The sequence below is a fragment of the Bufo bufo genome, chromosome 4 (genome assembly GCF_905171765.1).
Source record: "Bufo bufo chromosome 4, aBufBuf1.1, whole genome shotgun sequence".
NCBI lineage: Eukaryota > Metazoa > Chordata > Amphibia > Anura > Bufonidae > Bufo > Bufo bufo.
This window is the reverse complement of record NC_053392.1, coordinates 12891092-12908444: the sequence shown is the minus strand read 5'-3', so window position 1 is coordinate 12908444 and position 17353 is coordinate 12891092. Positions and strand designations below refer to the sequence as shown.

The window sequence follows — 17353 nt, the reverse complement described above, 5'->3', positions numbered from 1 at the left end:
TATTAGGCCTCATGCACACGACCGTTGTTGGGTTCCGTGTCCGTTGTTCCATTTTCCGTGATTTTCTGCGGACCCATTGACTTTCAATGGGTCCGTTGAAAACTCGGAAAATGCACCGTTTGTCATCCGCGTCCGTGATCCATGTTTCCAGTCCGTTAAAAAATTAGGACCTGTCCTTTTTTTTTGATGGACAACGGTTCGCGGACACATTCAAGTCAATGGGTCCGTGAAAAAACACGGAGGCACACAAGATTGTCATCCGCGTCCGTGATCCGTGTCCGTTTTCTTCCTATTATTTTCAAGGCAAACTTGACTTCAATTATTTTTTCACTTTTCTTGTCTGGTGATCCTCCAAAAATCAAGGAAGACACGGAAAAAAAAAACGGACATGGAACAACGGAACTCCGTTTTGCGGACCGTGAAAAAATACTGTCGTGTGCATGAGTCCTTATTATGTGACAGTAGCTGCTCCCAGTCTATGCCCTGAAATGCTGCCCTCAACCCAGGGAAATTAGCCTTTTCAAAATTCAGTGTCTTTGCTCTGCCTGACAGAGTTTGCTTCTTATAGTTTAGGGGGAATATAATTATATTGTGGTTACTATTACCTAGTGTTTCTCGAACAGTAACATTACCAACAAGCTCTGCATCATTAGAAATTACCAGATCCAACAGAGCATCGCCCCTAGTCGGAGCTTCTACAAACTGGTCCATAAAGTGGTCCTGCAGCAAGTTGAGGAATTTTCTCCCCTTTGCAGTTGAGGCAGAACCGTGACCCCAGTCAATGTCTGGGAAGTTAAAATCTCCCATTATGACCACTGTACCCGCCTGTGCCGCCCGCTCTATTTGGTTATACAGTTGTGTTTATATCTCCTCTGTGATGTTAGAGGGTCTATAGATTACACCAAGTATTATTTGTTCAGTGTTTATAGCCCTTTGAACTTCCACCCATAAGGTTTCCCCATCCTCACCATCTGGACCCACAGTTGCCTCTTTCACACTTGTCTTCAGATAACTCCTCACATACAGGCACACGCCACCACCTTTTCTATTGACCTGGTCTTTCCTAAATAGTGTAAAAGCCTCAATATTAACAACCCAGTCATGCAAAGAGTCTAACCATGTCTCAGCCACACCAACTACATCTATGTGTTCTTCTAGAAACCATAGGCTCCAGCTCTCCCATTTTGCTAGCTAGACGTCTGGCATTTGTGAAAATACATTTTAAATTACTATTACCTGTAAAGTGATTATCCGTTTTATTTTGGTTACCTTGGTTAATTTTTGTATACAACAGGTTTTTGTTACCAGCAGTACTATTTTTTTTATAAATGTATAGTTATTCCCAGTCTTCTCCCTATTTTCCTTGCTGACGCCGGCCCCCACTAAATCCCCACTGTCCCCTTCTATATCCCACTCTCTATCTACCCCCTTATTAGTAGGACACCCCCCCCAGATCCTAGTTTAAAAGCTCCTCCAGCCGTCTAACCATTTTTTCCCCCAGGGCAGTTGCACCCTCCCCATTAAGGTGCAGCCCGTCCCTACTGTAGAGCCTGTAACCGACCGCGAAGTCGGCCCAGTTCTCCATGAACCCAAACCCTTCCTTCCTGCACCAGCTTCTGACCCACTTATTTAACTTTCTAAGCTCCCGTTGTCTCTCTGGTGACGCTCGTGACACTGGTAGTATTTCTAAAAACACTACCTTGGAGGTCCTGGACTTGAGCTTCTCACATAGCTCCCTAAAATAATTTTTAAGGACCTTCCATCTCCCACTGACTTTGTAATTGGTGCCAATGTGTACCATGACCGCCGGGTCTTCCCCAGACCCACCCAGCAATCTGTCAATCCGATACGCAATATGCCGAACCCCAGCACCCGGCAGACAACACACTGTTCGGCATTCACGGTCTCAGCGACAGATGACCCTATCTGTCCGTCTAATAGAGTCCCCTACCACCAGCATCTGTCTGACCTTTGCTGCACTCCTTTTCCCATCCTTCCTGCAGCGGTCATCCTCCTGGTTGTTAGGAGAAATGACCTGCTGCAGTGTTGCTGGCCCTGGGCTTTCATCCCTAATATCAGCCAAACAGGCATATTTACTAGAGTGTGCCAGCTCAGGACTAGCCTCCCTGGCACTTTCCCCTCTACCCCTTCTTTCTACATTAACCCAACTGCTGATCTGATAGTTATGATCTTGCCCTCCTCCACCCCCCTCCATTTCATTGACCCCAGTCAGCACCTGCACAGTGAGGTCTAAGCCTCTCTCCAGTTTTGCAATGCCCCTGAGTATTTCAAGCTGCTTCTTTAGATCCAAGATCTGGGCTTCCAAATATGCAACATGATTGCATCTAGCGCAAAAGTATTCACCCTAGAACGGCTCTTCAAGGCACGGACACACTGCACAGGACACACACTTAGTGGCATTGTCCATGGAGCACATGTTTAATGGGGATGAAGAGTAAAGAATGAAAACAGTAAATATGAGTTAGAATTAGACCCTGTCTACAGTAGTTGATGGACTAGCTGGAATCAAGCCAACAACACACAAGAAAATTCTATCCAACCTTAGTTTTTTGCTCTTTGTCTTAAACTCCTTTTCTTTAACTCCACTTTATCTGAAGCCCACTTGGTACAGCAAGCTTCAGGAAGAGCAAGCTCTGGGAGAGTTCAGCGGTGCAATTTATAGCACCTGGTTGCCCAGGCCACTGCCCTTAATCAAGCAGAAAAAAAAAAAAAAGTTTTAAATGGCAGTACTAAAATGCAAAAACTTAACTTTCAATGATCTCTGCTTCAAACCACACTCAGCCACCTGCTATCACACTCAGCACCAGAAGTTATTTTCTTTAACTCCACTTAATCAGAAGCCCACTTGGTACAGCAAGCCTCAGGAAGAGCAAAAGATACTAAAAACTGTGCGCGGGGACAGATACGGGTATGGGAGGGAGGCCATCTTAAAAACCTTAGTTAGGAAATTAGAAGATACTTTATAAAAACTGACAACTTAAGCAGATATCATAACATCTAGGACCCCTGGAGTAAATGGGCTACAACGGTCAATGAAAATGGTTGAGGTTTTGATGGAGTTTTTGAACCAAATCCAGAAGTGGATCCAGCAGGAAGGAGGAGGAGACGTCCTCCCTTCATATTTCCTATTCCTTTGGAGCCGGTATACATAGACCAGCAGCAGAACATCAATAGCAGTCAGAATAATGGAGACTACTGAAAAAGAACATAAAATAACAGCCTTGCTTCACTGAGGGCAGATCAGGTCGTGGGAGAGAAGTATCGGGTGTTCGGAATTTTAGTGACCGATCCTTTTGTTCTCCCGGGAGATAAATATCCACAAGAAGTATCTGGACGCCCCACTGAAAACCCAGACACTCAGCCGAGCATGGAAGTATATGGGGGAGTCGGAGGGATAGCGGTCAGCTGAATGAGTGGCCTAAACACACCTAACTTGGTGTGCACACAGAGTTCGCCATTCTCCATTCATTATTCCATACCTGTGGTCACATGGACTGGAATGTCCTCCTCCACCTCACTCTTACACGGGGGCTCGCCCATCATCCGCTCTTCTTCATCATCCACTTTAATATCAATCAGATCTTCCCCCTGATTTGTCATCTGTAACAATTCAGTACAATACAGCAGACAGGTGGAAAATCGAACATATCCACATAAGGGACCCCCACAATCTATGACCCCTCTATGACTGCAGGACCCCCCTATATAGATGTGTATAGGGCTCAGCCCCATGTACCTGATGGTTCTCTGGGAGCTTCTCCTCTGGACCATCCTGGGGATACAGAGGACGGGGACATCTCTTAGGGGGATTTCTTTCTATGATTCCATCTGTAAGAAACACATAGTGAAAGGATTACATGTGATGATAAGATGATGGGAGTAGCATCTAGGTGACCCTCAATGCAGACAATTCTTACACTGATGATCGCCACATAAATCCATCTCCTCTTCATCATCATCTTTAACCTCAACCTTAATATCAATCAGATTTTCATCCTAAACAAGAAAAATGTAAATTGATCTTTGGTCCAATCACTTTCTGGTCAGATTCTGGTGAGACATCAGCTCCATCTACCTGATGGTTCTCTGGGAGCTTCTCCTCTGGACAGTCCTGGGAATACAGAGGATGGGGACATCTTTTGGGGGGATTTCTCCTCCTGGATCCATCTGTGGAGACACAAGCACACAGTGACTGAATACATGGCCTCCTGTAGATCTGTCTATAGATCAGACTCTTCTCTCAGCTCCTTCACTTCTAGGTTTAGTTATTGGGGCCTAAATAACAATGTTCCGCTCCTGACCCACTTTCTACCAAACCCCAAACTAATCCAGTCACCCCACATAGAAATCCCACCACTAGGACCCTCCCAGATCATGAGAACAGGGGTCCTGTGTCCTCACATGGATGGAGCGGTGGCTGTACATGTCTGCTGCTCCCGTCACGGTCAGTGGAAATGCTGGAGATATCTATGAGAACGTCTGTTACATCCACAAGGAGGACATGGGACCCTCGTTGTCATGATAAGTGGGGTCTCAGTGGTCACATATTTATCCCATCCTGTGAACGATTATATCGTCGTCTTTAACCAACACTTCCAGACCGGGCCATTTGCCCCCTTCCTGACCAGGCCTAATTTTGAAAATCTGACATGTGTCACTTTATGTGGTAATAACTAGAGATGTCGTGAACATAAAATTTTCCGTTCGCAAGCTGCGAACGCGAATTTCCGCAAATGTTCGCGAACCGGGCGAGCCGCCATAGACTTCAATAGGCAGGCAAATTTTAAAACCCACAGGGACTCTTTCTGGCTACAATAGTGATGGAAAAGTTGTTTCAAGGGGACTAACACCTGGACTGTGGCATGCCGAAGGGGGATCCATGGGAAAACTCCCATGGAAAATTACGTAGTTGACGCAGTCGGGTTTTAATCCATAAAGGGCATAAATCACCTAACATTCCTAAATTGTTTGGAATAACGTGCTTTAAAACATCAGGTATGATGTTGTATCGATCAGGTAGTGTAAGGGTTACGCCCGCTTCACAGTGACAGACCAAACTCCCCATTTAACGCACCGCAAACAGTCCATTTGCACTACCGCAAACTTCCCATTTGCACAAGGTTGGATACCAAGCTAGCCATGTCCCGTTCCTTGTCCTCACTGACATCATTGAAGGTCTCTTCCTCCACCCAGCCACGTACTACACCAAGGGTCCCCAAAAGGTGACAACAAGCCCCCTGGGCCGCCTGCTGTGGTTGGTCTTCCACCTCCTCAAAGCCAACTTCCTCCTCTGACTCCTCTATCTGCGTTGCCGCCGGTCCATCAATCGACGACGACAAGGCTGCTTCTGGTGGTGATGGTGACCACAACTCTTCCTCTTCATGCTCATCTACGGCCTGATCCAGCACTCTTCGCAGGGCACGCTCCAGAAAAAACGCATATGGGATGAGGTCGATGATGTTGCCTTGGGTTTGACTGACCAGGTTTGTCACCTCCGCAAAAGGACGCATGAGCCTACAGCCATTGTGCATAAGCGTTCAGTAACGCGGCAAAAAAATACCCAGCTCCGCAGAGGCTGTCCTCTTTTTTTTTATTAAAAAAATCTGTTCTTACCAGTTTAATCTCTGTTTTGTCCCCTATCAGGGGCCGGTGTGGTGTATGGAATAGATTCCTCTTACTTCCAATTTGGGGCACTGCGCATGCGCCGTGCAATTTACTGTGCTACCAGATATGAGTGGTATGTTAAGTAGTACTATTCCTATCAGTTTAATCCCTGTTACGTCCCCTTTTAGGGGACGTGTATGGAATCGATTTTAGGAACCGGAAGATGGAAAAAGATGCTTGGTTGGTCCTCTTACTTCCAATTTGGGGCACTGCGCGTGCACCGTGCAATGTACTATGCAATCCCAATATGAGTGGTATGTTAAGTAGTACTATTCCTATCAATTTAATCCCTGTTACGTCCCCTATCAGGGGACGTGTATGGAATAGAGTTTAGACAACCGCAAAGAGTTGTCAATAGTTGACACACTCATGACATAAATTTTATTCCTCTATGCGTCAATCTTGGTGTAGTGATGACTGGTCTTGTGCGCACGTTTGGGAGATTGCAGGTGATGGCGGTTTTTCAAAGCCTATGGTCGTGCTGAGGTAGTTCAGTGACAGTTAAGTGACCCAGAAAACAATGATTCTGCAGTGTGGGCCCATTGTTGGCCTAGTAGGCTTTAATGATCACCTTAGATGATCACAAAGAAAATTCATGTTTTTTCTATGCAAAATTATCCAGCCGATCGCTTTTGGTCTGTTCACAATGAAGCAACGACCTTATCTCATCTGGGGTGTGCCAACATTGCCATTGCCAACACACTCATAGAGGTGATCGCTTCATTGCAATATGCAAGCCCCTTCACCACAACAAGGTAACGATCACGAAGGGGAATTGACACATGTATGTGCCTTTTTTTTTATTTTTTTTGCAGCCACAGTGCAGCACCAGAGGCCAGAAAAATTAGGCATGTGCTCAATTAGGTATTGTTGCAGCTGCTGCTGTAGCAGCGGCCAGAAAAATTGATGTTTTCCAGGCAGAAAGTGCCCTAAAACATTGCGGCTTGAACCCTAGTTGGTGGCGGAGAAGTCACGCAAGTCATCCGGCATGCAGAGATAAAATACAGCAGCGTGTGGACCATTTTTAGCCCAAGGCATCTCATCTCATCAGGCCTTTTTTAGTCAAATGTATCGCCCACTGTCAGTCCCTTCGGGATCCATGCCTCATTCATCTTAATAAAGGTGAGGTAATCTAGACTTTTTTGACCTAGGCGACTTCTCTTCTCAGTGACAATACCTCCTGCTGCACTGAAGGTCCTTTCTGACAGGACACTTGAAGCGGGGCAGGCCAGAAGTTCTATTGCAAATTGGGATAGCTCAGGCCACAGGTCAAGCCTGCACACCCAGTAGTCAAGGGGTTCATCGCTGCTCAGAGTGTCGATATCTGCAGTTAAGGCGAGGTAGTCTGCTACCTGTCGGTCGAGTCGTTCTCTGAGGGTGGACCCCGAAGGGCTGTGGCGATGCATAGGACTTAAAAAGCTCCGCATGTCCTCCATCAACAACACGTCTGTAAAGCGTCCTGTCCTTGCCGGCGTGGTCGTGGTAAGAGGAGGATTACTTTCACCTCTTCCCCTGTTAGATTCCCGTTGTGCTGTGACATTACCCTTATACGCTGTGTAAAGCATACTTGTTTTGGAACTGCTGCATCCTTTCCGACTTGCGGTAAATCGGTAACATTTCAGGCACTTTCTGCTTATAACGGGGGTCTAGTAGCGTGGCCACCCAGTACAGGTCGTTCTCCTTCAGCCTTTTTATACGAGGGTCCCTCAACAGGCATGACAGCATGAAAGACCCCATTTGCACAAGGTTGGATGCCGAGCTACTCATGTCCCGTTCCTCGTCCTCACTGATCTCATTGAAGGTCTGTTCTTCCCCCCAGCCACGTACAACACCCAGGTGACAACGAGCACCCTGGGATGCCTGCTGTGGTTGGTCTTCCTCCTCCTCAAAGCCACATTCCTCCTCTGACTCCTCTTCCTCAGACTCCTCTTCTAGCGTTGCCGCAGGTCCAGCAAGCGATGCTGATAAGGCTGTTTCTGGTGGTGATGGTGACCACAACTCTTCCTCTTCACGCTCATCTACGACCTGATCCAGCACTCTTCACAGGGCACGCTCCAGGAAGAAAACAAATGGGATGATGTCGCTGATGGTGCCTTCGGTGCGACTGACTAGGTTTGTCACCTCCTCAAAAGGACGCATGAGCCTCCGCAGAGGCTGTCCTAGCACCCCGGTCATACAAATACTCGTTGACAGCTTTTTCTTGTTGGAGCAGGCGGTCGAACATTAGGAGTGTTGAATTCCAACGTGTCGGGCTGTCGCAAATCAAGCGCCTCACTGGCATGTTGTTTCGCTGCTGAATATCTGAAAAGTGTGCCATGGCCGTGTAGGAACGCCTGAAATGGCCACACACCTTCCTGGCCTGCTTGAGTACGTCCTGTAAGCCTGGGTACTTATGCACAAAACATTGTACGATCAGATTCAACACATGTGCCATGCACGGCACATGTGTCAACTTGCCCAAATTCAATGCCGCCAACAAATTGCTTCCGTTGTCACACACCACTTTGCCGATCTCCAGTTGGTGCAGAGTCAGCCACTGATCCACCTATGCATTCAGGGTGGACAGGAGTGCTGGTCGGGTGTGACTCTCTGCTTTCAGGCAAGTCAACCCCAAGACGGCATGACACTGTCGTATCTGGGATGTGGAATAGCCGCTGGGGGGGTGCAGTTGATGTGGAGCAAGACGCAGCAGAAGAAGAGGACTCAGCTGAGGAGTTTAGCGAAGAGGATGGAGTAGGAGGAGTAGAGGAGGTGGCAGCAGGCCTGCCTGCAAGTCGTGGCGGTGTCACCAACTCCTCTGCAGAGCCACGCATTCCATGCTTGGCAGCCATCAGCAGGTTTACCCAATGCGCAGTGTAGGTGATATACCTGCCCTGACCGTGCTTTGCAGACCAGGTATTAGTGGTCAGATGGACCCTTGCCCCAACGCTGTGTGCAAGACATGCCATGACTTCCTTTTCCACAATACAGGGAGTGCAGAATTATTAGGCAAGTTGTATTGTTCTCAATGAACCCAAAAAACTCATTAATATCAAAGCTGAATATTTTTAGAAGTAGTTTTTAGTTTTAGCTATTTTAGGGGGATATCTGTGTGTGCAGGTGACTATTACTGCGCATAATTATTAGGCAACTTAACAAAAAACAAATATATACCCATTTCAATTATTTATTTTTACCAGTGAAACCAATATAACATCTCAACATTCACAAATATTCATTTCTGACATTCAAAAACAAAACAAAAACAAATCAGTGACCAATATAGCCACCTTTCTTTGCAAGGACACTCAAAAGCCTGCCATCTATGGATTCTGTCAGTGTTTTGATCTGTTCACCATCAACATTGCGTGCAGCAGCAACCACAGCCTCTGTTCAGAGAGGTGTACTGTTTTCCCTCCTTGTAAATCTCACATTTGATGATGGACCACAGGTTCTCAATGGGGTTCAGATCAGGTGAACAAGGAGGCCATGTCATTAGATTTTCTTCTTTTATACCCTTTCGTGCCAGCCACGCTGTGGAGTACTTGGACGCGTGTGATGGAGCATTATCCTGCATGAAAATCATGTTTTTCTTGAAGGATGCAGACTTCTTCCTGTACCACTGCTTGAAGAAGGTGTCTTCCAGAAACTGGCAGTAGGACTGGGAGTTGAGCTTGACTCCATCCTCAACCCGAAAAGGCCCCACAAGCTCATCTTTGATGATACCAGCCCAAACCAGTACTCCACCTCCACCTTGCTGGCGTCTGAGTCGGACTGGAGCTCTCTGCCCTTTACCAATCCAGCCACGGGCCCATCCATCTGGCCCATGAAGACTCACTCTCATTTCATCAGTCCATAAAACCTTAGAAAAATCAGTCTTGAAATATTTCTTGGCCCAGTCTTGACGTTTCAGCTTGTGTGTCTTGTTCAGTGGTGGTCGTCTTTCAGCCTTTCTTACCTTGGCCATGTCTCTGAGTATTGCACACCTTGTCCTTTTGGGCACTCCAGTGATGCTGCAGCTCTGAAATATGGCCAAACTGGTGGCAAGTGGCATCTTGGCAGCTGCACGCTTGACTTTTCTCAGTTCATGGCCAGTTATTTTGCGCCTTGGTTTTTCCACACGCTTCTTGCGACCCTGTTGACTATTTTGAATGAAACGCTTGATTGTTCGATGATCACGCTTCAGAAGCTTTGCAATTTTAAGAGTGCTGCATCCCTCTGCAAGATATCTCACTATTTTTGACTTTTCTGAGCCTGTCAAGTCCTTCTTTTGACCCATTTTGCCAAAGGAAAGGAAGTTGCCTAATAATTATGCACACCTGATATAGGGTGTTGATGTCATTAGACCACACCCCTTATCATTACAGAGATGCACATCACCATTATATGCTTAATTGGTAGTAGGCTTTCGAGCCTATACAGCTTGGAGTAAGACAACATGCATAAAGAGGATGATGTGGTCAAAATACTCATTTGCCTAATAATTCTGCACTCCCTGTAGAGTACAGGTTGAGGATTGCCTTTTGTGAAAAGAAATTTCGGCCGGGTACCTTCCACTGCGGTGTCCCAATAGCTACAAATTTTTTGAAGGCCTCAGACTCCACCAGCTTGTATGGTAAAAGTGCTTTGCACTTAGATGCCTGGTCATGCAGGTTGTGCTCAGGTTGAGAACGTTTATGCCTTGCTTCAGGCTCTGATTGCACAGCGTGCAAACCACTCGTGTCTTGTCATCAGCACATTGTCTGAAGAACTGCCACGCCAGGGAACTCCTTGGAGCTGGCTTTGGTGTGCTCGGTCCCTTGCTGCGGTGGGTAGTAGCAGGCATACTGTCTAGAGGACGGCCGCTCCGCTATTGCACCCTGCTCCCTCTTCTGCTGTGCTGGTGGCTCTGTGCGACCACCGCCTCTTTCTCCGAACTACATAGGTCACTCGCATGACCTTGATTCCATGTGGGGTCAAGGACCTCATCGTCCTCCAAATCATCTTCCACCCAGTCTTCACCCCTGACTTCCTTGTCGGTCTGCACACTTTCGAAAGCCCCAGCAGTTGGCACCTGTGTTTCGTTATCATCTGAGCTGTGCTGCGATGGTCCTCCCATGTACTCATCTTGAAAAATAAGTGGTTGGGCATCGGTGCACTCAATCTCTTCCACTTCTGGGGCAGGGCTAGGTGGATGGCCCTGGAAAACCCTGCCAGCAGAGTCATCAAAAAGCAGAAGAGACTGCTGCATGACTTGGGGCTCAGACTGCTTGTCTGATTTGCAAGGGGGTGAGGTGAAAGACTGATGGACATCGGCTGCAGGTGCCAACTGTGGTCTTTCATCAGGAGACTGGGTGGGAGGCAATGTGAATGAACTGGAACCACTGTCAGCAACCCAATCTACTATCGCCTGTACTTGTTCAGGCCTCACCATTTGTAGAGCCGCATTAGACCCGACCAAATACCGCTGCAGGTTCTGTCGCCTAGTTATTGTTGGTTTGTGGTGCTACAACTGATATAGACACACCCTGTTTATATAAAAAAGTCATTGTAAAATATAATATAGTTGTGCACACCTCATCTGGAATAATACAGTTTTCGCATACAGTATAGACCAAAAGTTTGGACACACCTTCTCATTCAAAGAGTTTTCTTTATTTTCATGACTATGAAAATTGTAGATTCACACTGAAGGCATCAAAACTATGAATTAACACATGTGGAATTATATACATAACAAACAAGTGCAAAACAACAGAAAATATGTCATATTCTAGGTTGTTCAAAGTAGCCACCTTTTGCTTTGATTACTGCTTTGCACACTCTTGGCATTCTCTTGATGAGCTTCAAGAGGTAGTCCCCTGAAATGGTTTTCACTTCACAGGTGTGCCCTGTCAGGTTTAATAAGTGGGATTTCTTGCCTTATAAATGGGGTTGGGACCATCAGTGGCGTTGAGGAGAAGTCAGGTGGATACACAGCTGATAGTCCTACTGAATAGACTGTTAGAATTTGTATTATGGCAAGAAAAAAGCAGCTAAGTAAAGAAAAACGAGTGGTCATCATTACTTTAAGAAATTAAGGTCAGTCAGTCTGCCGAAAAATTGGGAAAACTTTGAAAGTAAGGGCTATTTGACCATGAAGGAGAGTGATGGGGTGCTGCGCCAGATGACCTGGCCTCCACAGTCACCGGACCTGAACCCAATCGAGATGGTTTGGGGTGAGCTGGACCGCAGAGTGAAGGCAAAAGGGCCAACAAGTGCTAAGCATCTCTGGGAACTCCTTCAAGACTGTTGGAAGACCATTTCAGGGGACTACCTCTTGAAGCTCATCAAGAGAATGCCAAGAGTGTGCAAAGCAGTAATCAAAGCAAAAGGTGGCTACTTTGAAGAACCTAGAATATGACATATTTTTAGTTGTTTCACACTTGTTTGTTATGTATATAATTCCACATGTGTTAATTCATAGTTTTGATGCCTTCATAGTCATGAAAAAAAGAAAACTCTTTGAATGAGAAGGTGTGTCCAAACTTACAACCTTTAAAATTAGATGAATAGGTTAAGTCCACCTGTAAGAAACATATATGTCCACATATATAACCACAATCAATATAGTGTTTCCACTTATATATGGAGAGTTCCACCTGTGGGGTAAAGAAAAAGGGAAATGAAAGGAGAGGGAGGTTCCACCTCTATATGCCGAGAGGTTAATGCTTAGGAGTTTCTGAGTATAAGTCCTTTGTCCTCAGCAGAATCACGTTAGTAAAAATGTATAGAAAAGTCTATAAAAATGTTTTCCGTAAAAAGGTTAATCCACTAGAAACATCAGTAGCTGTTGCAATGGATAGCTTCAGGCAGTTCCCACCATGCAACAAAGTATCACCACAATATGAAGACAGATGTCTTTGACTGGAATACATCAATAGCTATTGCAGTAAGTGGCTTTAGGTAGTTTCAATCGTGCAACAAAGTATCACCACAGTATTCAAGCCGATATCTTTATCTGGGATCCATCGCTACTGATTGTGATTTTCAGCAGTTCCTGTGTTTGCAGATAATCAAACTGGGTAACAATGTCCGTACTTACAGTTTGATGTTTTCAACCGGGACACAGCCTGGCAGCATCGCAGTGCGGCCGAGATTACCCGCTGTACTACGTATCTGCCGCCGATGGCACTTGTAATCCTGGTATTCAGAGCAGTAGATGTGTGTTGTTTGTACCTGCGCGCCGCGGCGTCCCACGTGCCTGCAGCACTAACGATGAACTGGCTTCCTGGTGTCTCCTTCTGGTCTGAAGTGATTACCGGAGTTGCAGGGTCCAAGTGCTCATAATATTGGATACTGCTTTGCTGGTATAGTTAGAGCGTTCTAACAGAAAACTTCAAAAATAATGAATAGCGTCTGGGGATCCTCACCATACGCGTTTCAGAGATCTCTGTCTCCTTCCTCAGTGGCTAAGGTTCTGTCGCCTACTCGCACCTGAGGAAGGGGTTTCACTTGTGCGTGTAGCTGGCACAGATCGACCACGTCCTCTCCCTGCAACAGGAGCATCACCAGCAGCACCACGACCTGGGCCACGTCCCTTATTTGACGCTCTCCTTATATTTCTCGAATTTAGGATCTTGCCCTAAATGGGTGTTTAATTAATAGTAGAATAGAACGACAGGATGTAAAGGGTGTATCTCACATGGCCTGAACCAGACTAGGCCTCAATTAAAGATTTGTTTGCCCAAAATGGCTGTATTTCAAATGCCTGAATCAAACCCCTCTATGTAAAGGGTGTATCTCACACGGCCTGACCCACAGTAGGCCTCAATTAAAGATTTGTTTGCCCCAAATGGCTGTATTTGAAATATCTGAATCTAACCCAAATATATTAAAGGTGTATCTTACAATGATATATGCAGCAAAGGCTGTCAAACGGGTGTTTGTTTAATAACTCAATATGGCAGCAGTACATAACCAAGGAATTTCAAACGTCAAGATGCTGCAAGGCCTGAAATATTGTGTATTTTGTCCCAAAAAGGGCGTTTTATTAATGAAAGAATATAAGCCCTGTATATACAGGGTGTATCTCACACGGTTTGACCCACAGTGAGCCTGAATTAAATATTAGTGCACCAAATGGCGGTATTTCATATATCTGAATGTAACCCAAATGTATTAAGGGTGTATCTCACAATGACATATGCAGTAAAGGCTGCCAAGTAAAAAATTTTTGCCCAAACGAGTGTTTGTTTAATAACTGAATTTGACAGCAGTATATAAGCCTGTAAGGTCACACATGCTGATGCTGCAAGGCTTGAAGTGTTTTTTTGGTAACAGAATATGAGAGCTGTATATATATTAAACTTGAATTTAACACTTGCAGATCAGGAAAATAGTGGTTTTAGGCAAAAAATTGTGTTTTTAAAACCCCAGAAAATGATGGCTGTATTTCTAGCTTAAATTCTACACTGACTAATCCAGATGTTGTAAATTGCCCAAAAAATTGGGATTTCAATGTCCCAAAAGCTCAGATGCAGGTGCACTGAGCTTGCATAAAATGGCCGCCACCGCCGCCCACCTAACTGACTTATTAAAGTTATTTTTTTTCGGTCACTGGGCTCAGGGCAGGATAAAAAGATTTTGCCCTGCACCCACAAAACACAAAGTATGTAGATCGCTGAGTTAGATTCAGATTTTGAGCAAAGACTCTCTCCTATTCTCTCCCTAAAATCACCAGCAGCATCCTCTCCCTACACTAAGCACAGCAGAGTGACGTGCAGCGCTACGTGTCTCCAGCTTATATAGAGCCTGGGTCCCATGCTGCACTGGCCAATCACAGCCATGCCATTAGTAGGCATGGCTGTGATGGCTTCTAAGGTCAGACAGTTAAATGCTTGTTGATTGGCTGCTCTGCAGCCTTTCAAAAAGCGCCAAGAAAGTGCCGAACACCGAACCCGAACTTTTACTGAAATGTTCGGGTCCAGGGTCCAAAAATCCTAAAGTTCGGTACGAACCCGAACTTTACAGTTCAGGTTCGCTCAACCCTACTAATAAGTCTTTCCCTTACTGTTTGGGTGGTGCGGCTTATATATTGTAGTCCGCAAGGGCACTCCAACATATAGACCACATTCCTGGAATTGCAGTTCATATGATGCTTGAGGGACATAGATTCCCCAGTGTTGGCGACAAACACTACATTGACATTATCCGAAATGCTATTGCAACACATGCAGCGTTTAGATCTGCATTTAAAGGAACCTATGGCTGGACCTATAGTATTGTCGTTAGTGCAATCCCGTTTTCGGGTGGTCAGTTTTGGACAGGAGGGTGCCAATATATTTTTCAAAGTGTGAGCGTGACGAAACGTGATATTAGGTCTACTCGGGATGGTTTTACCGATAACTGGATCTCGGCGAAGAATGGACCAATTTTTTGTACAATCACTTTTATAGAATTATGAAGGGAGTTGTACCTGGTAAAAAAGTTCAACTGTGTTACGACTACCCCTAAAACTGAACCACGAGACACACAGTTGAACATTTTTACCAGGTACAACTCCCTTCATAATTCTATAAAAGTGATTCTACAAAAACATTGGTCCATTCTCCACCGAGATCCAGTTATCAGTAAAATCATCCCGAGTAAACCTAATATCACGTTTCGTAAGTTGATTGGATCGTTTACATACACTTTGCGTTCTCATCCTTTATCCAATCCATATACACTCACCTAAAGAATTATTAGGAACATCTGTTCTATTTCTCATTAATGCAATTATCTAGTCATCCAATCACATGGCAGTTGCTTCAATGCATTTAGGGGGGTGGTCCTGGTCAAGACAATCTCCTGAACTCCAAACTGAATGTCAGAATGGGAAATAAAGGTGATTTAAGCAATTATGAGCGTGGCATGGTTGTTGGTGCCAGATGGGCCGGTCTGAGTATTTCACAATCTGCTCAGTTACTGGGATTTTCACGCACAACCATTTCTAGGGTTAACAAAGAATGGTGTGAAAAGGGAAAAACATCCAGTATGCGGCAGTCCTGTGGGCAAAAATGCCTTGTGGATGCTAGAGGTCAGGGGAGAATGGGCCGACTGATTCAAGCTGATAGAAGAGCAACGTTGACTGAAATAACCACTCGTTACAACCGAGGTCTGCAGCAAAAACACGCACAACCTTGAGGCGGATGGGCTACAACAGCAGAAGACCCCACCGTGTACCACTCATCTCCAGTACAAATAGAAAAAAGAGGCTACAATTTGCACGAGCTCACCAAAATTGGACTGTTGAAGACTGGAAAAATGTTGCCTGGTCTGATGAGTCTCGATTTCTGTTGAGACATTCAAATGGTAGAGTCCGAATTTGGCATAAACAGAATGAGAACGTATAATGCAGGATAATGCACCATGTCACAAAGCTCGAATCATTTCAAATTGGTTTCTTGAACATGACAATGAGTTCACTGTACTAAAATGGCCCCCACAGTCACCAGATCTCAACCCAATAGAGCATCTTTGGGATGTGGTGGAACGGGAGCTTCGTGCCCTGGATGTGCATCCCTCAAATCTCCATCAACTGCAAGATGCTATCCTATCAATATGGGCCAACATTTCTGAAGAATGCTATCAGCACCTTGTGGAATCAATGCCACATAGAATTAAGGCAGTTCTGAAGGCAAAAGGGGGTCCAGCACCGTATTAGTATGGTGTTCCTAATAATTCTTTAGGTGAGTGTATATGTATTACACTCTATCCCTATCCGTTCCTCATTTTCCATTGAATATACCTCTGACCTCTAACCATCGGGTTTACTGGCCCTAGACGCCCCCATTAGGACCTGAAGCCGCATATCGCCCTTCATGCGTTTCTACAGGGGGAACGCAAGTCCGTCACCCGTCATCACGTGACCGGAAGTGAATCTCCGGCCCGTACATCTAGACCCCGAAACTACCTACAGAAGTAGGGGTGAAACTCTGAACATAGCTGGGCAGTCACCCGTGCAGACATACTAATTAATTAGGTGTCCACATATATTTTCCCTAGGGTCAGTTTTAAATTATTGTGAATATAAGCAATAAACATGCATTCCACGGATGGAACGTACTTCCGGTTCCGGGTCACAGGACCGGGAGGAAGCGATCCACCACGTGGAGATTCCTCCTCCTCCTTTTTTATGCGACCATCTATAAAAAGCTGCTCTGTATTTGTCTATGTGTATATGATCCTGAGGAAGGGGTTGTCTATGCCCCGAAACGCGTCGAGCTAATCTAATAAAAGTTACCTTGTGCAACGTCTGAAATCCTGTCAGTCATCAATCAATCAACAGGACGACAAGAGGAACTTACATTCTACAGACGACCTCGGCGAGGGGGGGGTTACCTGGCATCAAGTGTCTTGAGCTTTATCTTGTTCCCCCCCCTCCCCTGGTGAAGTGAGTAAAACACGATTGCGTGTATATGTATAATCTGTTAAATAATACAGCGAACATACTCACTTTGATGATTATTGTTTTTATGTAAGAACACATTTTTTTATCTTTATTTCTTACTGGCTATACACCGTTTGGTCTTCTTTATTTCTGGGGAGGCACTACAAGCCTCTATCAGTGGTATCAAATTCCCATTAATCCTCTTTCAATACTTGGCGCTCTACCAGCTTTTCTTCCCCTCTTTTTTCGTGCATTTTAATGCTGTACAGAGACAGGTCTCCATACAGCATTAAAGTT

At 45.4% G+C, this 17353-nt stretch overlaps 1 protein-coding gene across 1 annotated transcript in view; it reads right to left on the bottom strand.

The window, feature by feature from the left end:
- LOC120998306 (oocyte zinc finger protein XlCOF7.1-like) overlaps positions 1–17353 on the bottom strand; it is a 1981422-nt gene that overhangs the window by 5449 nt on the left and 1958620 nt on the right. The window contains exons 16-18 of the mRNA XM_040428964.1: positions 3939–4017; positions 3758–3849; positions 3501–3621 (exon numbers count right to left, since the gene is read on the bottom strand). Of these exons, the coding sequence (XP_040284898.1) occupies positions 3501–3621; positions 3758–3849; positions 3939–4017 (292 nt within the window). The remainder of the gene's footprint in view (positions 1–3500; positions 3622–3757; positions 3850–3938; positions 4018–17353) is intronic.